Below are 21,548 nucleotides of genomic sequence, written 5' to 3' on the forward strand. Positions count from 1 at the left end.
TGGCTTCTCGCCTGTGCCTCTGGCTTCTCGCCTTGTGCCTCTGGCTTCTTGCCTTGTGCCTCTGGCTTCTTGCCTTGTGCCTCTGGCTTCTCGCCTTGTGCCTCTGGCTTCTCGCCTGTGCCTCTGGCTTCTTGCCTTGTGCCTCTGGCGTCTCGCCTTGTGCCTCTGGCTTCTCTCCTTGTGCCTTTGGCTGCGTGCCTCTGGCTGCATTCCTCGTACCTTGTATCTTGTGCCTCTGGCCTCATGCCTTGTACCTCGTGCCTCCGGCCTCATGCATCCGGGCTCGCATCTTGGGCCTCACGCCTCCACATTTCACACTTCTTTGTGTCTCTGGCTGCATGCCTCGTGCCTCTGGCTTCTCACCTTGTGCCTCTGGCTTCTCGCCTTGTGCCTCTGGCTTTTCACCTTGTCCTCTGGCCTCATGCCTGGTACCTCGTGCCTCTGGCCTCATGCATCCAGGCTCGCACCTTGGTCCTCACGCTTCCGGCCTCACATTTCACACTTTGTGTCTCTGGCTGCATGCCTCATGCCTCTGGCTGCATGCTTCGTGCCTCTGACCTTGTGCCTCTGGCTTCTCACCTTGTGCCTCTGGCTTCTCGCCTTGTGCCTCTGGCTTCTCGCCTTGTGCCTCTGGCTTTTCATCTTGTCCTCTGGCCTCATGCCTTGTACCTCGTGCCTCCGGCCTCATGCATCCAGGCTCGCACCTTGGTCCTCACGCTTCCGGCCTCGCATTTCACACTTTGTGTCTCTAGCCTTGACTCCAGTTAGAGCGTCCTTGTGTCTCTGGACCCATATCCAGCTTCCTTTGCATCATTCTTTGGAACTTTGCTTAGCCAAATAACCAACTATGCTCGGATTTGTCTAGTATTTCTTCTGTTTCAGAACTGGAGTCTCAGTTCTTCTAATGTCCATACTGTATAGTCAAAAGTTTTCAGACTTGGCCCTTAATTGCGGAAGTCGGGACAGACTTTCATAGTTAAGGTTAAGGGGAGACATATGTCTATCGAGTTCATGTTATGTCACGACATGCTACTGATCCGGAAGTAAAAGAAAAATAAATCTCATGACATATATTCTAATTCCCTCATGTTGAGTGAAAAGATCCTTCCTGACTCCACATACTATGCTTGCTAATCCACATACAGCAATCGGATTAGTTCCCTTGATCAACATCCTGTCAAAAGATTCTAGTTCCATAATCTGTAATATTATGTTTATCAAGGAAGGCATCCAGGCCCTCCTTGTACTTTTGTCGTGAATCAACACTACAGCATCATGTGGCAGAGATTCCCATACTCTAACTACTCTTACAGTGGAGAACCCACAGTCTCAGGGCTCTTACAGTTAAGAATCCATAGTCTCACTGCCTTCACATAAGATAATCACCCTCTGTGATTGGAAGAAACCTTCTTTCCTCTAAATATAGAGGATGGTCCCTGTCTCCGTTGCAGTCCGGGTGTAAAAATATAATTGAAAAGATGTCGTGCTATTCCCTCATTTATTTGCACATGGTAGTGGGATCGCCTTCTAGCTCTTTACTTTCTCCAGGCTGAGTGAGCTCAAGTTTGATAGTTTGTCCTGGTTTCCAAAAATAAAAATAAAATTTGACACACTGGCTAGCAAAAGGGTAACAATGTTTTGAACTTTTGACTTTCAGGCTCCAAATCTCTCCATCCACTACTGCTTTGAACATGAGACTATCATCATTTTATAGATAATCATCTTGGCTATCTCATACATAAATTTGACTTCCAACTATTTAGCATATGATTAGTTATCCAGATTCTTTTCATGTCACTGCATTGTTACTGTTTTGCTCCTGGTGGTGGAAAATCTTTTTCTTCCTGCTTACTACAAATTACAGTTATATGAAAAAGTTTGGACACCCCTATTAATCTTAACCTTAATGTTTTATAAAAATTGGTGTTTTTGCAACGGCTATTTCAGTTTGATATATGTAATAACTGTTGGACACAGTAATGTTTCTGCCTTGAAATGAGGTTTATTGTACTAACAGAAAATGTGCAATCTGCATTCAAACAAAATTTGACAGGTGCATAAGTATGGGCACCCTTATCATTTTCTTGTTTTAAATACTCCTACCTACTTTTTACTGACTTACTAAAGCACTTTTTTGGTTTTGTAACCTCATTGAGCTTTGAACTTCATAGCCAGGTGTATACAATCATGAGAAAAACTACTTAAAGTGGCCACTTGCAAGTTGTTCTCCTGTTTGAATCTCCTCTGAAGAGTGGCATCATGGGCTCCTCAAAACAACTATCAAATGATCTGAAAACAAAGATTATTCAACATAGTTGTTCAGGGGAAGGATACAAAAAGCTGTCTCAGAGATTTAACCTGTCAGTTTCCACTGTGAGGAACATAGTAAGGAAATGGAAGAACACAGGGACAGTTCTTGTTAAGGCCAGAAGTGGCAGGCCAAGAAAAACATCAGAAAGGCAGAGAAGAAGAATGGTGAGATCAGTCAAGGACAATCCTCAGACCACCTCCAGAGAGCTGCAGCATCAACTTGCTGCAGATGGTGTCACTGTGCATCGGTCAACTATACAACGCACTTGCACAAGGAGAAGCTGTATGGGAGAGTGATGCGAAAGAAGCCGTTTCTGCAAGCACGCCACAAACAGAGTCGGCTGAGGTATGCAAAAGCACATTTGGAGAAGCCAATTTCTTTTTGGAAGAAGGTCCTGTGGACTGATGAAACCAAGATTGAGTTGTTTGGTCATACAAAAAGGCGTTATGCATGGCGGCAAAAAAACACAGCATTCCAAGAAAAACACTTGCTACCCACAGTACAATTTGGTGGAGGTTCCATCATGCTTTGGGGCTGTGTGGCCAATGCCGGTACCGGGAATCTTGTTAAAGTTGAGGGATGCATGGATTCCACTCAGTATCAGCAGATTCTTGACAATAATGTTCAAGAATCAGTGACAAAGTTGAAGTTACGCAGGGGATGGATCTTTCAGCAAGACAATGATCCAAAACACCGCTCCAAATCTACTCAGGCATTCATGCAGAGGAACAATTACAATGTTCTGGAATGACCATCCCAGTCCCCAGACCTGAATATCATTGAACATCTGTGGGATCATTTGAAGAGGGCTGTCCATGCTCGGCGACCATCAAACTTAACTGAACTGGAATTGTTTTGTAAAGAGGAATGGTCAAAAATACCTTCATCCAGGATCCAGGAAATCATTAAAAGCTACAGGAAGCGACTAGAGGCTGTTATTTTTGCAAAAGGAGGATCTACTAAATATTAATGTCACTTTTCTGGTGAGGTGCCCATACTTATGCACCTGTCAAATTTTGTTTGAATGCAGATTGCACATTTTCTGTTAGTACAATAAACCTCATTTCAAAGCAGAAACATTACTGTGTCCAACAGTTATTACATAAATCAAACTGAAATAGCTGTTGCAAAAACACCAATTTTTATAAAACATTAAGCTTAAGATTAATAGGGGTGCCCAAACTTTTTCTTATAACTGTACAACCTGTTATCACATTCCCTAATAGCTCAGTGTGTTATTAAGTTGATTCCCAGGCGAAAGGTCACTGGTTCGAATTGAGGAACAGCCATGAAAATGATTCCCCAAAAAAAGAGAAAAAGCATCATGTAACTCATCGATATCAGTCTCTCGGCCAAGAAAATTGCCAAACTGCATCATGTGAGCGCCATGACAGTAGGAAGGATACAAAATGAAGTCCGTCCATCCATTCAAAAGCCAAGAGGTGACGTCCAGGCAAAATACCGAAGTCAACAAGTCGGCTCATCTCAAGATCTATCAGCTCTGGCACAACAAACACGACAGCGGAGGTGGCTCATAAGCTTCGTAATAGTGAGATCACAGACGTCCATGCGAGCACCGGGCAACGCACGTTACACAGGTCTGGAATGGTGGCCAGAAAAAAGGTGAACAAGCCGCGACTTCAATATCGTCATAAGAAGTGTCAGCTCAAGTTTGCAAAAAAGTACGAAAAGTGAAAGATTAGAAACGGGAGACTGGGAGCGATGAGACGAAAGTCAATAGGCGAAGCTCTGATGGGTGCAAATGGGTCTGGAAGAAACAAGGAAAAAAGGGGCTAACGGACCAAGAAATTGAAGGAGAAATAGTGGAGGAAGCCTGATGATATGGGGATGTTTCACAGCCAAAGGCATTGGATACTTGACCATTATTATTGGTGGTCTCAATCCTGAGCTATATGTGAGTATTCTGCAAGACGAGTTACTTCGTACACTCGAATACTATGGGTATGAAAAGGATCACATAGTGTTCCAGCAGGACAACGACCTACAGCATACGTCGAGATTGGCGAAGAATTGGTTCAATGACAGTGAAGTAGAGGTGCTGGATTGTCCCCACACTCCCAAGACCTCAACCAATCTAACACTTGTGTGTAGAGTAGAAGAAAAAACTGTATACATACCCAAGGGAGTTGACCAGTACGTACCAACTTTGGGAATGTGTAGAAGAGACCTGGGATCAGATTTTCGGTCGAGACATGCTTGAATCTGATAGATAGCATGCCCTGAAGGATTCAGGCAGTGTTGAAAGCCAAAGGTGGATTTGTAAAATACTAACAAAATAAAAGTTTAGATTTTTAGGAGCAAAATAGTTGCAAGTCAAATTTATGTATGAGATAGACAAGATGATTGTCTATAAAATGATGGCAGTCTCATGTTCGAAGCAGCAGTGGATGGTGAGATATAAAGCCAAAAGTTCAAAACATTGTTACCTTTTTGCTCATCAGTGTAGTATATCTGTATTAATGACATATATAGAGGCAGATTCAAATGGAGTCTATCTTGTGGGAAAGGGTTCTTCCTACCTGCCCCTGAGTTTTACCAAGGTCCTGTGTTGGGAGCCAGCCGCGGATATAACAATTAAGTTTCATGATTTTCTTCGTATATATATGACACGACCGATGGTAAGGGAATTTATTTAGGTCACGTTCATCAATTCCAGAGTCCAGACTCCCTGTGTCGATAACATCGGCACCACAGGAGTAGTAATCCACGCTTCTCTATCGGGTGGTCTGATGATGAACCCATGGCAGGTGATGTTACCTGCCAGACTGTATATTTCCTTAGTTTCCATAGTGTCCAGCCCCTTACTTGAGGCCTAGACATTTAAGGATTCAGAATCCATGGGTTCCTCAGTGTGTAAGGTATGAGCATCCCAATGCTTTGCCCATTTATCCATATACTAAAGGCTATGGTTTGATCTTTTGGCAATCCTGCAGGACTCCTTGTGCGATGGTAAGCTGGTCTGTAGCCAAGGTTTAGTCTGCGCCCAGGAGGGCTGATGGAAGAACAGTCCTGTATTATTAAGTACATGCGAGTCTATTATTGGTCTGCAATAATCCTCATTTAGTTTGTGGCAGTGGCTATCACCATACTTTTGCTGTGCAATAAGAGGTGTTTAAAGTCTATTCTATGGCTGCGGTCTAGAAAGAGTAATTTTTACTGTCAGTACAGCTGCTTTGAAAATAATAGTTTTACAGCAAAGGGAAAAAAGGTTTGCCTTTTTTTTCTTAATATGAAGATTCCTTTTCATAACCACGACCACATTTGTTGAGGATTTTCTGTTTTGACAGGTAGCGTGGACGTCTTAAGCAGTGATACATATTCTACAGGAGATTATGAATCTGATAAGGCAAGTTTTAAGAAAATACTGTACAGCTTTTATGTTTGCATACGTGAGACAAGGTTAGCACCCGTCTGCACTCCAGGCATTGTGAAACTACAACTCTCAACATTCCCTCACAACTTTTTGGGAGTTGTAGTTTCCCAAGAAGCTTAGTTAAAAACCACTATATGCTGGGAACATCCTACAACACCTGCCATTTTGGAGATACTTTGACCCAGTTGTCTAGTCACTACAATTTGTCCCTTATCATTGTCGCTTATATACTTATTCTTGCACGATTTTCTTGATTTCAACACATCAACTTCAAGAATTAACTGTTCTTTTGCTCTAAGGGTGGGTTCACATGTTTTGCTTGGAGTTTATTTTTTAATCCAGTTTTCTGAAATTTTAGAAAATCATTGCAAAATTTATGGGTTCGATTCATCATTTGCTCTTTTTTAAGTGTTTATATTTTCTGTCTTGAAGAAAAATGAAATGAAAATCTGCAACATCACAAACTCACCAAATACTCTTCATGGGAACATAGTCGTTGGGCTTATTCACACTTCCTATTTTTCCACGTCTGAGAAAAGTAAACCAATTTTTTTTTTATCAGTGTGGTCCGAGTGTCATAATTTTTTTTTGTACGTGGAGAAATAAATAAATAATAATAAAAAAGTTTCTCCGTTTTGACAGTTCGAGTTCGGTCCAATTTTTTTGATGGACCCATTGACTTGCATTGCTGATATTGATCCAACCCTCGAATCAAAATCGGACATGTCTCTGTGATTTTCTGTTGACCAACTGGTCTGCGAAAAATCACAGACATGTTAATGGCCTCATAGACTATCGCTGGTACAAGTGCTATCCGTGAAAAACATAGATAGCACTCATACGTGAAAATTGGACTTCTGAATGAGCCCTAATCTATATATCCCAACCCTTGACAGGTAGTGTCATCAGATGACCAATGTTATTCACTTCACCTGTCAGTAGTATTTGTCTGGGCTTCCACATTGAGGTGTTTTGATGCCATTTTTGAAACTAAAACCAGTAATAGATCATAAACGGAAGTCACCTTTAAAGAAAAAAATGAGGTCCCGATTCATGAAAAAGCTTACAACAAAATTCTGACGTAAAACTCCTTGATAAACGGCTAATTTTTTTAATCCATTCTTGGCTTCAAAAACTGCAAAAAACAAAACAAAACAAAAACCCTCTGAATGTAGAAACCCAACATATTAGTCTATGTTATATTATGAAGACACGTGTCATGTAAACATTCAGTAATACATGACACCTGCTACAGATGAACCCAGCAAAGATATTTTGTAATACTGTATGTACTAATGATGATGTTTGGGTTTTGTTATTAGTCTGCTAGCACTGAACTACCCGAGAAGTTTCAAGTCATTACCACATCTTTGTCATCCAGTATTATGAGCAGGATCGATGTAGATGAAGATCATGTCCAAACATTCATGAATATTCCTTCTGTAGAACAGAAGAGTAGGGAAAGCGAAAGACAAAGGAAGATACTATTAGCATTAGATGCAAATGCTGAAGGTCAATCACTTATACCTGAAATAAAAAGACATTCATCTGAAAAGCCAATGAGTTTTCCAGAAGTTGAAGTTAAGAGAAAGTGTAATAGGACGAGTGATGGGATAAATCTATGGAACATTTGGTCTATGAATCAGGAGCAGCAGTCCAGCCTACTAGATGATGCTCAGGCCATTGTACTTACCATGCTGTTTCAGAATGGATCATCACAGTTTTGTCCAGCCAAGGTCAGTATTCGTCATGTATTCCAGATGACAATAAAATGAAAATAATTGATTGGATGGACATTAATGTATACCTCCATTATCTAGTCCACAGAACCAGTGCTAAATATAGTCAGGGGTCCGCTAGGACACCTACTGATCATAAGAATGCTGGTTTCAAAATCCTTGAGCGTGAACAGACTAGTGTGTGAGACCATTAACATATACACTTGAGCAAAATTATTGTTACCCTTCTAGTAAGGTACTAAAAACCCACAATGGTCACTTAACACATAACTGAAAAAAGTAATTTACTATTTAAATTTACTGAATATCAACTAATGAAAATCAGACATTGCTTTTGAATTGTGGTTCATCGAAAAAAACGAAAATAGCTTGGGCAAAAATTATGGTACCCCTTAAAAAGATTGAAAATAATTTGACAACATGGACATGCTGTTGTTTGTTCTGTAATTAGCATCACAGGTGTCTACAAACTTGTAATCAGTCACTCTACCTATATTGAGAGTGAAAAGTAGTCAAGGTGCTGTTTGGGATCATGGTGTATACCACACTGAACATGGACCAAAGAACGCTAAGGAGAGAGTTGTCTCAGGAGATAAGAAAGAAAATTATAGACAAACATGGTAAATGTAAAAGTTATAAAATCATCTCCAAACATCTTGAGGTTCCTGTTACTACAGTTGCACACATTATTCAGAAGTTAAAGGTCTGTGGGATTGTAGCCGATCTCCCTGGACGTGGCCGCAAGAGGAACATTGATGACAAATTGAAGAGACGGATAATAATAATGGTAACCTGAGAGCCCAGAACGACTTCTAAAGAGATTAGAGGTGAACGCCATAGTCAAGGTACATCAGTTTCAGATCGCACGATTACATCACTGTCTTGGCCAAAGTTGGCTTCATGGAAGACGACCGAGAAGGAAACCATGTTTGAAAGCAAATCATAAAAATGCGAGACTGGAATTTGCCAAACTGCATATTAACAAACCACAAAGCTTCTGGGAGAATGTCCTTAGGATAGATGAGACAAAACTTAATTTTTTTTGGCAAGTCACATCAGCTTTATGTACACATATGCAAAAATGAAGCCTACAAAGGAAAGAACATTGTAACTACTATGACACATGGAGGAGGCTTGGTTATGTTTTGAGGTTGCTTTGCTGCATCTAGTACAGTATGTCTTGAATCCAGCAATCCCAAATAGAAAAAAATTATATTAAAACTTCAGATTTAATAGAACATTTTTAAAAAATCCATCATGAAAGAGGACAAAAAATGGCGGAGGAAAAAAAGGAGGGGGACTTTAAAATATGCATAGGTGACGCATTTCAAACCACACTGGTTCGAAATATGAAATGCGTCACCTGTGTATATTTTCTAGTCCCCCCCTTTTTTCCTTTACAATTTTTATCCTCTTTCATGATGTATTATTTAAAGATTTTCTATTAATAGTGAAGTTAATAGTGAAGTTTTAATATGCATTTTTTTTCTATTTGGGATTCCTGGATTTTTTACCTTTTCTGTTGCACTCCACTCAGTATCCAGCTGAGAATCTATTATCCATGCATTCTAGCTGGAATAGACTCTGGAAGAGCTGATAAGTATCCTTTTCCTCCTTTTTTTTGTCTATGCTCACTGTACCCCTAGATGAATTCATCGGGGTGCAGTTTGTAAAATGAAGTCACTTGTAGGAGGTTCTGCCATTGCAACATGGCACTCGCAAACCAGTCCAGCAAAATATGAACCCCAATATGGCGCTCCTTCCCTTCTGAGCTTTGCATTGTGCCTCCAAAGTAGTTTTCGACCACATATGGGGTATTGGCATACTCAGGAGAAATTGCATAACAAATTGTACCATTCATTTTCTCCTATTATTCTTTTTGAAAATTAATAACTAGGGGCCAAAGCAACATTTTAGTGGAAACAATGGTAATTTTCCATTTATTCAGCCCAATGTTATACAATTCTGTGAATTGCTTGAGGGATGAAAATGCTCAACACATCCCTGGATGAATTCCTCAAAAAGTGTAGTTTCCAAAATGGGGTCACTTGTGGGGGCTCTGCTGTTCTTCATGTCAGGGGCTCTTCAAACGTGACATGACATTCGCAATCTATTTCAGCCAAAATTGCGCTCCAGAATTCAATTGGTGCTCCTTCTCTTCCGAGCCTTGCTGTATCCCCAAACATCACATCCCATCATATATTTTGTGTAGGTGTACTCAGGACTCAGGAGAATGAGTGAAAATGAAAAATTTTGGGCTAAAGCAACATTTTTCCGGGAAAAAAATATTTTTTTATTTTCACGGCTCAACATTATAAAATTCTGTGAACCACCTGTGGGTTCAATTTTCTCACCACACATCTAGATAAGTTCCTTGAGGGTTGTAGTTTCCAAAATGGGGTCACTTGTGGGGGGATTCCACTGTTTAGGCACATCAGGGGCTCTGCAAACGAGACATAGCGTCCACCCTCGATTCCAGCCATTCTTTCGTTCAAAAAGTCAAATGGCTCTCCTTCCTAACCGAGCACTGCCGTGTGCCCAAACAGTAGTTTTCCCCCACATATGGGGTATTGGCGTACTTAGGAGAAATTGAACAACAAATTATATGGTCCATTTTCTCTTGTTACAATTGTGAAAATGCAAAATTTGGGGCTAAAGCAACATTTTTGTGGGAAAAAGTAAAATTTACATTTTTTTCTTCCTCTTGGCCTTAATTCCTGTGAAGCACATGAAGGGTTAATAAACTTCTTGAATATGGTTTTGAGCACTTTGAGGGGTGCAGCTTTTAAAATGGTGTCACTTTTGGGTATTTTCTCTCACACCGGCCCCTCAAAGTCCCTTCATATGTTATGTGATCCCTAAAAAAATTGTTTTTGTAAGTTTTGTTGGAAAAATGAGAAATTACTGATCAACTTTTAACCCTTATAACTTCCTAACAAAAAAAAAAATGTTTAAATTACGTTGCTGATGTAAAGTAGACAAGTAGACATATGGTAAATGATATTTATTAACTATTTTGTGTGGTATAACTCTCTGGTTTAAGAGCATAAAAATGAAAAGTTTGAAAAGTACAAAATTTTCTAAATTTTCAACAAAATTCCAATATTTTTACTGATAAACTCAAAAAATATTGACCTAAATTTACCAGTATTATGAAGTACAATGTGTCACGAAAAAAAAAATCTCAGAATCACTGGGATATTTTGAAGTGTTTTAGAGTTATTACCTCATAAAGTGACACTGGTCACAATTGTAAAATTTGGCCTGGTCAGGAAGGTGAAAACAAGCTCAGTAGTGAAGAGGTTAAGCTGAGGGAATCATCATTTTTTCCAGGACATTTTCATTCATTTGTTTTTTTTTTTTACTTTTTCTGTTGAATCAAAAGTAAAAAGTCAGTGTCTGATTTTCATTAGTTGAAATCCAGTAAATTTAAACTGAAAATTCCCTTTGTCAGTTACAAGTTATTTCAGTGACCATCATGGTTTCTTCTCTTTTTAACAGAGGGGTACCAACAATTTTGTCCATGTGTGTAAGACTTTAGGAGCCCCTTTTTAAAGAGCGGTGATTATAACAGACAGATCCCCAGCGATCATACGATTCTCACATATCCCATCAATAATATTGTTTATGGACAAACACCTTAAGGCCTCATTCAGACATCCGTTTTTCACTAATATGTTCTATCCGTGGTTTTAATGGATAGAACTCGTACCCATTATAGTGTATGGGGCTGTTTACATCTCCTTATTTTTTTGCAGACCGTATATACACAAAAATATCAAGGAGACAAGTCATGTCTATGGGTCTGTGAAAATCACAGACGGCACATGGATAGTCTCAGTATGCCTTCTGTCTGCTGTCCATGATTAACATTGCAAAGGATATGGGAAGCTTTGTAATTAATTTATTTTTCCATAAGAGAAAATCACTGATGAAACTCTGATTGTAAAAATTGACATATGGAGCAAACGCTGATGAAACTAGAATCCAAAACACTAATTTTTATATATATGTAATTCTGATGTCTGAATGAGACCTAAATGAGTTTCCCATGGTTACGCTTATTTTAATGGGAGTAATTAAAAATATAAATATTATTTTGAAACCTCTTTTTCAGTAAATTTAAACAAATAAGAAAGAAAATTTAAAAATTTTAATCACCCCCTTTTTACCATATCTGTACAAACCTGTAGCACAAAAGTTACCACGTCTTTTTTACTGTAAGAACCAAACCCGCAAAAACAGCAAAATTTCAGGTTTTTCTTTCCAATTCTACCCCATTTGGAGATTTGTTTTCACGTTTTTCAGTACATAAGATAGTAAAATGAATGGTGTCATTCAAAAGTACAACATGTCCCACAAATAAGCCTTTTTACAGCTATGTTGACAGAAAAAAAAAACAGTTATTACTCTTGGAGGAAGGGTAGGAAAAAAACATAAAATGACCATATCTCCAATGGGTTAAGTTAACATATCTGCTTTGTGATTTTCATCATTATTATTCTTCACTCCTAGGAAGGTTTTCCATGCAGTAGTAGTAGGATTGGTTAACACATATTTCCTCTTTAGTTAATTTTATTATATTTTTAATTCATCGTTATTTTAATCATCATTCTTGTTTCATTGTAAAAGTAATGAATATTTTCTTCTACTTAGTTTACACATAAATATTTTCTCACAGAATGGAAATACATTAATGAATGGAATTCTAGCACTAATTAAAAAGAAGAGCGACATTGTGTCTAGTAATGCAGAAACAGATCACAATGACAATAATTACATTCATATGACTGTGACAGATAATTTATGGCAAAAAGGTCAGACACAACATAACTTTTTAAGGTATGTTTATTTTTCTGTGACACTGAATAATGTCATAACTGAATGACAATTTTTTTTTTGTGTTTTATCATCTCAATATTTTAGAAATTGTATGTACCTCTGGACACTTTTACATATACAAATGGCACCCTTGAAATTGTTCCAGAAAATGAAGTATTTCTCCCAGAAAATGATTGCAATTATACATGTTTTATTATACACCCGTTTATTTCCTTTGTGTGTATTGGAATAACACAAAAAAACTAAGAAAAAAAGACAAATTGGACGTAATTTCACATAAACCCCCAAAAATGGGCTGAACAAAATTGTTGGCACCTTTCAAAAATTGTGGGTAAGCAACTTTGTTTCAAGCATGTGATGTTCGTTCAAACTCACCTGTGGCAAGTAACAGGTGGGGGCAATATGAAAATCACACCTGAAACCAGATAAAAAGGGGAGAAATTGACTCAAACTTTGCATTGTGTGTCTGTGTGTGCCACACTAAGCATGGAGAACAGAAAGAGAAGAGAACTGTCTGAGGACTTGAGAACCAAAATTGTTCAACAATATCAACAATCTCAAGGTTGCAAGTCTATCTCCAGAGATTTTGATGTTCCTTTGTCCACGGTGCACAGCATAATCAAGACGTTGACAACCCATAACATTGTAGCTAATCGCCCTGTACGTGGATGGCAAATTGATAAAAGATTGTGTAACGGGTCTGGGAGGCGGAACCTCTGGGCTACTATACAAGGGGGCGGTCCTTGTAAGGGAGCGGGTGGCGACCAGGCAGGCAGTCACAGCAGGTGACCGGGACAGTCTCTAGAAGAACGGGCAGGAGGTCACGGCAAGTGACCGGGGCAGTCTCTGGATGAACGGGCAGATGGTCACGGCAAGTGACCGGGGCAGTCTCTGGGTGAACGGGCAGATGGTCATGGCAAGTGACCGGGGCAGTCTCTGGGTAAAGGGTTGGTACGACCTGTGGCGGCTGATGGTAGACGTGAGCTCCCAGGTGAGCAGGCGAGAGTCTCTGGATAAACGGGTGGTCACAGCATGTGACGGCGGAGCCTCCAGGAAGACCAACAGACAGGCGGCAGATGAGCGCTCCCAGGTGAGCGGGCAGGAGTCACTGGACAGGCAGGTGGTCACAGCACGTGACGGCAGAGCCTCCAGGTAGGCTAGCAGACAGGTAGCAGATGTGCGCTCCCAGGTGAGCGGGCAAGCTGGTCCATAGACAGACTGACAAGAGTTGGAAGGCAGACCGTCGGACCTCAGGCAAGCAGGCAGGTAGTTGATGTGCGCTCCCAGGTGAGCGGGCAAGCTGGTCCTTAGACAGACTGACAGGAGTAGTAAGGCAGACCGTCGGACCTCAGGCTAGCAGGCAGGTAGCAGGATATCAGGCAGGAATTAGACAGCAGACTGGCAGGAATCTGGCAGGTATCTGGCAGGTAACTGGCAACGGAACCTGAGGGCTGAAGCAGAGTAGTGAACAGTGCTACAACATTGCTCGGGCACCTCCATTTTGGAGGAGGTGCCTTTTATATGGGAGGTCCTCCGGCAATTGGCCGGGGACTCCTTAGGACGGCGCGCGCGGTCCCTTTAAGAGAGGGGGAGCGCGCGCGCGCGCGCCCTAAGCACACTGCCGGGGAAGGAGCGCGTGCCGGAAGCAGCGGGGAGAGCAGCGCTGGAGGACGCCGCGCCAGGAGCGGGGAGGTGAGAGGGACGGCGTCTCTGCCTAGAACGGGGCAGAGACGCCGATGCTACAGTACCCCCCCCTTTAGGCCCCCTCTTTTTTTGGCCAGAAAGAAATTTCTCAAGGAGAAGCGGGGCGTTGATGTTCTCCCTGGGTTCCCAAGTTCTCTCCTCAGGACCAAACCCTTTCCAATCTACCAGAAAAAAGGTTTTTCCTCTTACCCTCTTGGAGGCCAGAATACTCTCTACCTCAAAGATGTCATCAGCGGAAACCGGAGCAGGAGGGGCACCTGGATTTTTGGAAAAAAAGTTAAAGACAACGGGTTTGAGGAGAGATACGTGGAAGGAGTTGGGGATCCGTAGGGTGGCCGGGAGTTTTAATTTGTAGGCCACAGGGTTAATTTGCCTGAGGACTTCGAAGGGGCCGATGAATCGAGGACCCAACTTGTAGGAGGGTACTTTGAGCCGCACATGTTTGGATGAGAGCCAAACCTTGTCTCCCGGACGGAATTGGGGCGGATCCAGACGTCTCTTATCAGCATATCTCTTCATCCGCTCAGAGGAGAGAAGAAGAGCGGACCTGGTGCTCTCCCAAATAGTAGAAAATTCGCTGACAAGAGACTCCGCAGCAGGGTTGTCCACAGAAACGGAGACAGGAAGTGGAATCCGGGGATGTTGGCCACCGACTATAAAGAACGGGGATTTGGAAGAGGACTCGCTCTCATGGTTGTTGTAAGAGAACTCGGCCCATGGTAGGAGATCCACCCAGTCCGAGTGGTGAGCATCAACGAAGTGCCGGAGGTAGCTGGACAAGATCTGATTGATCCGCTGCACTTGACCATTGGACTGAGGGTGGTAAGCGGAGGAGAAATCCAGGGTAATGTCCAGCAGCTTACATGTGGCTCTCCAGAAGCGAGAGGTGAACTGAACCCCACGATCCGACACGATGTGGAGGGGCAGACCATGGAGACGGAAGATGTGGCAGATAAAGTCTTTAGCCAGCTCGGGTGCAGACGGAAGACCAGGCAGGGGAATGAAGTGGGCCATCTTAGAAAAACGGTCAGCGACAACCCAAATGACAGTGCAACCGGCAGAAACTGGAAGGTCGGTGATAAAGTCCATAGCGATGTGTTGCCAAGGAGCAGCAGGTACGGGAAGGGGCAGGAGATGGCCGGCAGGTAGATGTCGGGGAACTTTGTTACGGGCACAGGATGAACAGGCCGCGACGAAGTCTACCACGTCCTTACGCAGGGTAGGCCACCAGTAATGCCGGGTAATAAGTTGGAAGGTCTTCTTTTGGCCAGCATGGCCAGCTAGTTTAGAAGAATGTCCCCAGCGAAGAACCCTCTCCCGATCTCGCACAGCTACGAACGTCTTACCGGGTGGAAGACGAGTCAGATCCAAGGGGGCCACATTCATCACCTTGGAGGAGTCGATGATGTGCGTAGGTTCCTCCTCTTGATCGGAGGACAGGAAGGACCGGGACAAGGCATCAGCTTTGACGTTCTTGTCCGCCGGACGGAAATGAAGAATGAAGTCGAAGCGGGCAAAAAACAACGACCACCGGGCCTGGCGAGGATTGAGTCTCTGGGCATTTTGGAGATATGCCAGGTTTTTGTGATCCGTGTAGATAATTACCGGGTAGAGAGCCCCTTCAAGCAGATAGCGCCACTCTCCCAGTGCCAATTTGATGGCTAGCAATTCCCGGTCTCCAATGGAGTAGTTGCGCTCCGACGAGGAGAAGATTTTGGAGAAGAAGCCGCACGTTACCATTCTCCCAGTAGAAGACTTCTGGGTGAGCACCGCTCCGGCTCCGGAAGAGGAGGCATCAACCTCCAGGTAGAATTGTTTATTACAGTCCGGACGGTGCAGGACGGGAGCAGAGGCGAAGGCTTTCTTTAGGGAAAGGAAGGCCTCCTCGGCTTCAGGCGACCATGTTCTGGGGTTAGCCCCCTTACGGGTAAGTGCAGATATGGGAGCAGTCCGAGACGAAAAGTGTGGGATGAAAAGACGATAATAATTAGCGAAGCCCAGGAATCGCTGTATCGCCTTCAAACCTTCAGGACGAGGCCATTTTAGAACGGAAGAGAGCTTCTCGGGATCCATTTGCAGACCTGTTTGGGAGATGACATAGCCCAAGAACGGAAGGGAGGTCTGATCGAAGAGGCACTTCTCGTATTTGGCGTAAAGGTGGTTCTGCCGAAGCCTAAGCAGGACCTGACGAACATCCCTCCGGTGTGTGGGGAGATCCGGAGAGAAGACCAAGATATCGTCCAGGTATACCACTACGCAGGAGTACAGGAGGTCATGGAAGATGTCGTTGACTAGTTCCTGAAAGACCGCGGGAGCATTACAGAGACCGAAGGGCATCACAAGGTACTCGTAGTGACCGTCCCGGGTATTGAATGCCGTCTTCCACTCGTCTCCTTGACGGATACGGACCAGATTATACGCTCCTCGTAGATCCAGCTTGGAGAAGATCCTGGCGCCCTTGAGACGGTCAAACAATTCGGAGATGAGTGGCAGGGGATATTTGTTTTTTACCGTGATGAGATTGAGTCCTCTGTAGTCAATACAGGGACGTAGCGAGCCGTCTTTCTTTTTGGCAAAGAAGAATCCGGCTCCAGCCGGGGAGGTAGATTTTCGGATAAATCCCCTAGCCAGATTCTCTTCAATGTACTCAGACATGGCTCGGGTCTCGGCTGCAGACAACGGGTAGATACGCCCACGGGGAGGAGTGGTGCCAGGTACCAGGTCGATCGGGCAATCGTATGGCCTATGGGGAGGCAACGTCTCAGCTTCCTTCTTACCGAAGACGTCCGCATAGGGCCAGTAGGGAGCCGGGAGACCAGGTAAGTTAGCTGGAGTAGGCTGAGGGCGAAGTGGACGGACCGGGACCAGGTAGGTCCTATGGCAATCAGGACCCCATCGGAGTACTTCACCGGACCGCCAGTTCAATACGGGTTCATGTGTCTGGAGCCAAGGTAGACCTAGCAACAGGGAGTGAGAAAGTCTGGACAGCACATGGAATGAGATCTCCTCAGAGTGCAGCATTCCCACCTGCAGGGTTATGGGTTCGGTGACGAGCAGGATGGTCTCCGAGAGAAGTCTTCCATCCACGGAGGCGACTGACAATGGTTCAGCCAGGGACTTGGTGGGAATATGGTATCTCTCTACCAGAGACTGGGAGATGAGGTTTCCAGCAGCTCCAGAATCCAGATGGGCGAGTTCAAAGAGACGGTTTTCTCCCCAAGCAATAGAGACCGGTAAGGTCAGAGACGGAGAGGGCTTACTTTTGTCTAGGACGACCTCTCCGAGTGGTCCTAGACACTGGCGTTTTCCGGCTTTTCTGGGCAGGAACGGATGAAGTGCTTCATACTGCCACAATAGAAACAGCTTCCCTCGGCTCGGCGAGATTCTTGGCGAGAACCGACCATCTTGGTCTGGTCGACCTGCATAGGCTCAGGAGAGTGTAGCTGAGGAGAGACGGAGGGAGTGACGGGTTTCTGAAAAGTAGGAGCTAGACGTGGAAACCTCCTCTCACGGGTGACCTCTTTGGCACGCTCCTGGAACCGCAGGTCAATCCGGGTGGCAAGAGTTATTAGGTCATCGAGAGTGGTAGGAATATCCCGACCGGCAAGTTCATCTTTTATATGGCCGGACAGACCCTCCCAGAAGACGGAAACCAGAGCGTCATTATCCCAGGCCAGCTCCGAGGCAAGGGTACGGAACCGTATGGCATATTGGCCCACGGTGAGACTTCCCTGACGGAGGCGTAGCAGAGATGATGCAGATGAGGTCTTCCGTCCGGGTTCGTCGAAGACTTTCCGGAAAGCCGTGAGAAAGGCAGGCAAGTCGGACACCTGGGGGTCTCCTCTCTCCCATAGAGGATTTAGCCAGGCCAGGGCCTCTCCGGTGAGATGGGACATGATGAAGGCAATTTTGGCCCTGTCGGAGTTAAACTGGTGAGACAGGAGTTCAAAGTGCAGGGTGCACTGATTTATGAATCCCCGAGCCTGGGCGGAGTCGCCTCCGAAACGAGGAGGTGCAGAAAGCCGGGGTCCGGGGTAGGATACCATGTTATTAGTGGGCAGTGGAGCTGCCGGATTGCGAGTCATGGCACTGGCGGTGGTTGCAGGCAGAGCAGTCAGAGTGTCCAGGCGAGAATTGACATTCCGCAGGTGACCCAGGATGGACTCCTGTTGGGACCTCTGACGGGACAGTTCATGACACAGGTCCGAGAGCGAGGGAGCTTGGGGGCCACCGGGTTCCATGGCCCGAGCAAACTGTAACGGGTCTGGGAGGCGGAACCTCTGGGCTACTATACAAGGGGGCGGTCCTTGTAAGGGAGCGGGTGGCGACCAGGCAGGCAGTCACAGCAGGTGACCGGGACAGTCTCTAGAAGAACGGGCAGGAGGTCACGGCAAGTGACCGGGGCAGTCTCTGGATGAACGGGCAGATGGTCACGGCAAGTGACCGGGGCAGTCTCTGGGTGAACGGGCAGATGGTCACGGCAAGTGACCGGGGCAGTCTCTGGGTGAACGGGCAGATGGTCACGGCAAGTGACCGTGGCAGTCTCTGGGTAAAGGGTTGGTACGACCTGTGGCGGCTGATGGTAGACGTGAGCTCCCAGGTGAGCAGGCGAGAGTCTCTGGATAAACGGGTGGTCACAGCATGTGACGGCGGAGCCTCCAGGAAGACCAACAGACAGGCGGCAGATGAGCGCTCCCAGGTGAGCGGGCAGGAGTCACTGGACAGGCAGGTGGTCACAGCACGTGACGGCAGAGCCTCCAGGTAGGCTAGCAGACAGGTAGCAGATGTGCGCTCCCAGGTGAGCGGGCAAGCTGGTCCATAGACAGACTGACAAGAGTTGGAAGGCAGACCGTCGGACCTCAGGCAAGCAGGCAGGTAGTTGATGTGCGCTCCCAGGTGAGCGGGCAAGCTGGTCCTTAGACAGACTGACAGGAGTAGTAAGGCAGACCGTCGGACCTCAGGCTAGCAGGCAGGTAGCAGGATATCAGGCAGGAATTAGACAGCAGACTGGCAGGAATCTGGCAGGTATCTGGCAGGTAACTGGCAACGGGACCTGAGGGCTGAAGCAGAGTAGTGAACAGTGCTACAACATTGCTCGGGCACCTCCATTTTGGAGGAGGTGCCTTTTATATGGGAGGTCCTCCAGCAATTGGCCGGGGACTCCTTAGGACGGCGCGCGCGGTCCCTTTAAGAGAGGGGGAGCGCGTGCGCGCGCGCCCTAAGCACACTGCCGGGGAAGGAGCGCGTGCCGGAAGCAGCGGGGAGAGCAGCGCTGGAGGACGCCGCGCCAGGAGCGGGGAGGTGAGAGGGACGGCGTCTCTGCCTAGAACGGGGCAGAGACGCCGATGCTACAGATTGCAAAGCAGGATGGTTCAAATGGTGGATAAGCAGCCCCAATTAAGTTCCAAAGAAATTCAAGCTGTCCTACAGGCTCAGGGTGCATCAGTGTCATCGCGCTCTATCCGTCCACATGTGAATGAAATGAAATGCTATGGCAGGAGACCCAGGAGGAACCCACTGCTGACACAGAGACATAGAAAAGGTAGACTGAAGTTTGCCAAAATGTACGTGAGTAAGCCAAAATCCTTCTGGAAAAGCGTCTTGTGTACAAATGAGACCAAGATAGAGCTTTTTGATAAAACACATCATTCTACTGTTTACCAAAAACTGAAAGAGGCCTACAAAGAAAACACAGTACCTACAATCAAATATGGTGGAAGTTCAAAGATGTTTTGGGGTTGTTTTGCTGCCTCTGGTACTGGGTGCCTTGACTGTGTGCAAGGATCATGAAATCTGAAGATTATCAAAGTATTTTGGGTTGCAATGTAGTGCCCAGTGTCAGAAAACACTGTTTGCACCCTAGGTCATGGCTCTTCTAGCAGAACAATGACCCCAAACATACTTCAAGAAGCCCCCAGAAATGGATGTAAACAATGCGCTGGAGAGTTCTGAAGTGGCAGCAATGAGTCCGGATCTAAATCCTATTGATCACCTGTGGAGAGATCTTAAAATTGCTGTTGGGAGAAGGCGCCCTTCACATATGAGAGACCGGGAGCAGTTTTCAAAAGAAGAGTCGTTCAAAATTCCAGTTGAGAGGTGTAAGAAACTTGTTGATGGTTATAGGAAGCGATTGATTGCAGTTATTTATTCCAAAGGGTGTGCAACCAAATATTAAGATGAGGGTGTCAACAATTTTGTCTGGCTCATTTTTAGGGGTTTGTGTGAAATTATGTCCAATTTGCCTTTTATTCTCAGTTTTTTTTTGTGTTTTTCCCATACACACAAAGGAAATAAACACGCTTATAACTAAAACGCTGCAATAATTATGTGGGAGAAATACTTCATTTTCTGGAACAATTTGAAGGGTGCGAACGCTTTCGGCCATGACTGTAAATACCTTAACTATTAGATTACTCAAAATTTAGATTAGATTACTAAACAGAAAATTATCTATATCCTGGATTGTACTCCAGAGTTGCACTCACTATTCTGCTATTACAGTCACTGTGCACATACATTACATTACATATCCTATACTGATACGGAGTTAAATCATGTATTATAAATCAGAGCTGCACTCACTATTCTGCTGGTGCAGTCACTGTGTACATACATTACATTACTTATCCTGTACTGATCCTGAGTTACATCCTGTATTGTACTCCAGAGCTGTACTCACTATTCTGGTTGTGCAGTCACTGTGTACATACATTACTGGTCCTGTACTGATCCTGAGTTACCTGAGTTATACTCCAGAGCTGCACTCACTATTCTGCTGGTGCAGTCACTGTGTGCATACATTACTGATCCTGAGTTACATCCTGTATTATACTCCAGAGCTGCACTCACTATTCTGCTGGTGCAGTCACTGTATACATACATTACATTACTTATCCTGTACTGATTTGGAGTTACATCCTGTTTCATACTCCAGAGGTGCACTTACTATTCTGCTGGGTGGAGTGACTTTGTGATTTAATTCTTAAAATAGTTAATCTCAAGTTAAATGGGTTATCCATCTGTCAGAAACCCCTGTCCCTGGGCACAGTTTGTTATTAATAAGCACTTTAGCACTTAGCTTATGAATTAAAACCAATAAACTAGTCCTAGGTAAACTAAATAATCCTTGTGTGTTGTGGTCTATTGATTACAGCAGTGTGCTGCTCCACATCTTACAGAGCAGAGCTACGCTTATTTGCTTCAATGCCAAGGATTTTCTTCGAATGATTTACGGGAAGTTTATAAACTGCAGAAACGGTAAGATTCAAGCAAAAGTGGGTGCAGAGGCAGCAGGTGTACACTGGTTTTAGAGCAGGGGTCCCCAACTAACCTGTAGCTCAAGAGCCACATGTGGCTCACGCGCCTGTGATATGTGGCTCATGGTTGTCTACCTGCTTGGTGCATTAGCACCAGGTGTAGCAAACCGCTAGTAAGCATAGATCTCTAGACGGTGACTTTTGAGTCTAGCCCTGCACAGAAGAGCAGATCTGAATGGGGATAAGATAGGAAACCCTGGAGCTTGGTGTACTGCCTTGGTTTGACTTCATTGGAAAAGCTT

General features: G+C 44.4%; 1 protein-coding gene across 1 annotated transcript in view; it reads left to right on the top strand.

Annotated features, from left to right (window-relative positions):
* The first annotated feature begins 5,072 nt into the window (after positions 1 to 5,072).
* Positions 5,073 to 21,548, top strand: part of POLN (DNA polymerase nu) — a 180,980-nt gene continuing 164,504 nt past the window's right edge. Inside the window, exons 1-5 of the mRNA XM_073662265.1 lie at positions 5,073 to 5,079; positions 5,620 to 5,678; positions 7,028 to 7,441; positions 12,126 to 12,286; positions 21,144 to 21,247. Of these exons, the coding sequence (XP_073518366.1) occupies positions 5,073 to 5,079; positions 5,620 to 5,678; positions 7,028 to 7,441; positions 12,126 to 12,286; positions 21,144 to 21,247 (745 nt within the window). The remainder of the gene's footprint in view (positions 5,080 to 5,619; positions 5,679 to 7,027; positions 7,442 to 12,125; positions 12,287 to 21,143; positions 21,248 to 21,548) is intronic.

This window comes from Phyllobates terribilis, unplaced genomic scaffold (assembly GCF_046119375.1).
Source record: "Phyllobates terribilis strain yellow unplaced genomic scaffold, ASM4611937v1 Scaffold_1__5_contigs__length_1240528914, whole genome shotgun sequence".
Classification (NCBI taxonomy): Eukaryota; Metazoa; Chordata; class Amphibia; order Anura; family Dendrobatidae; genus Phyllobates; species Phyllobates terribilis.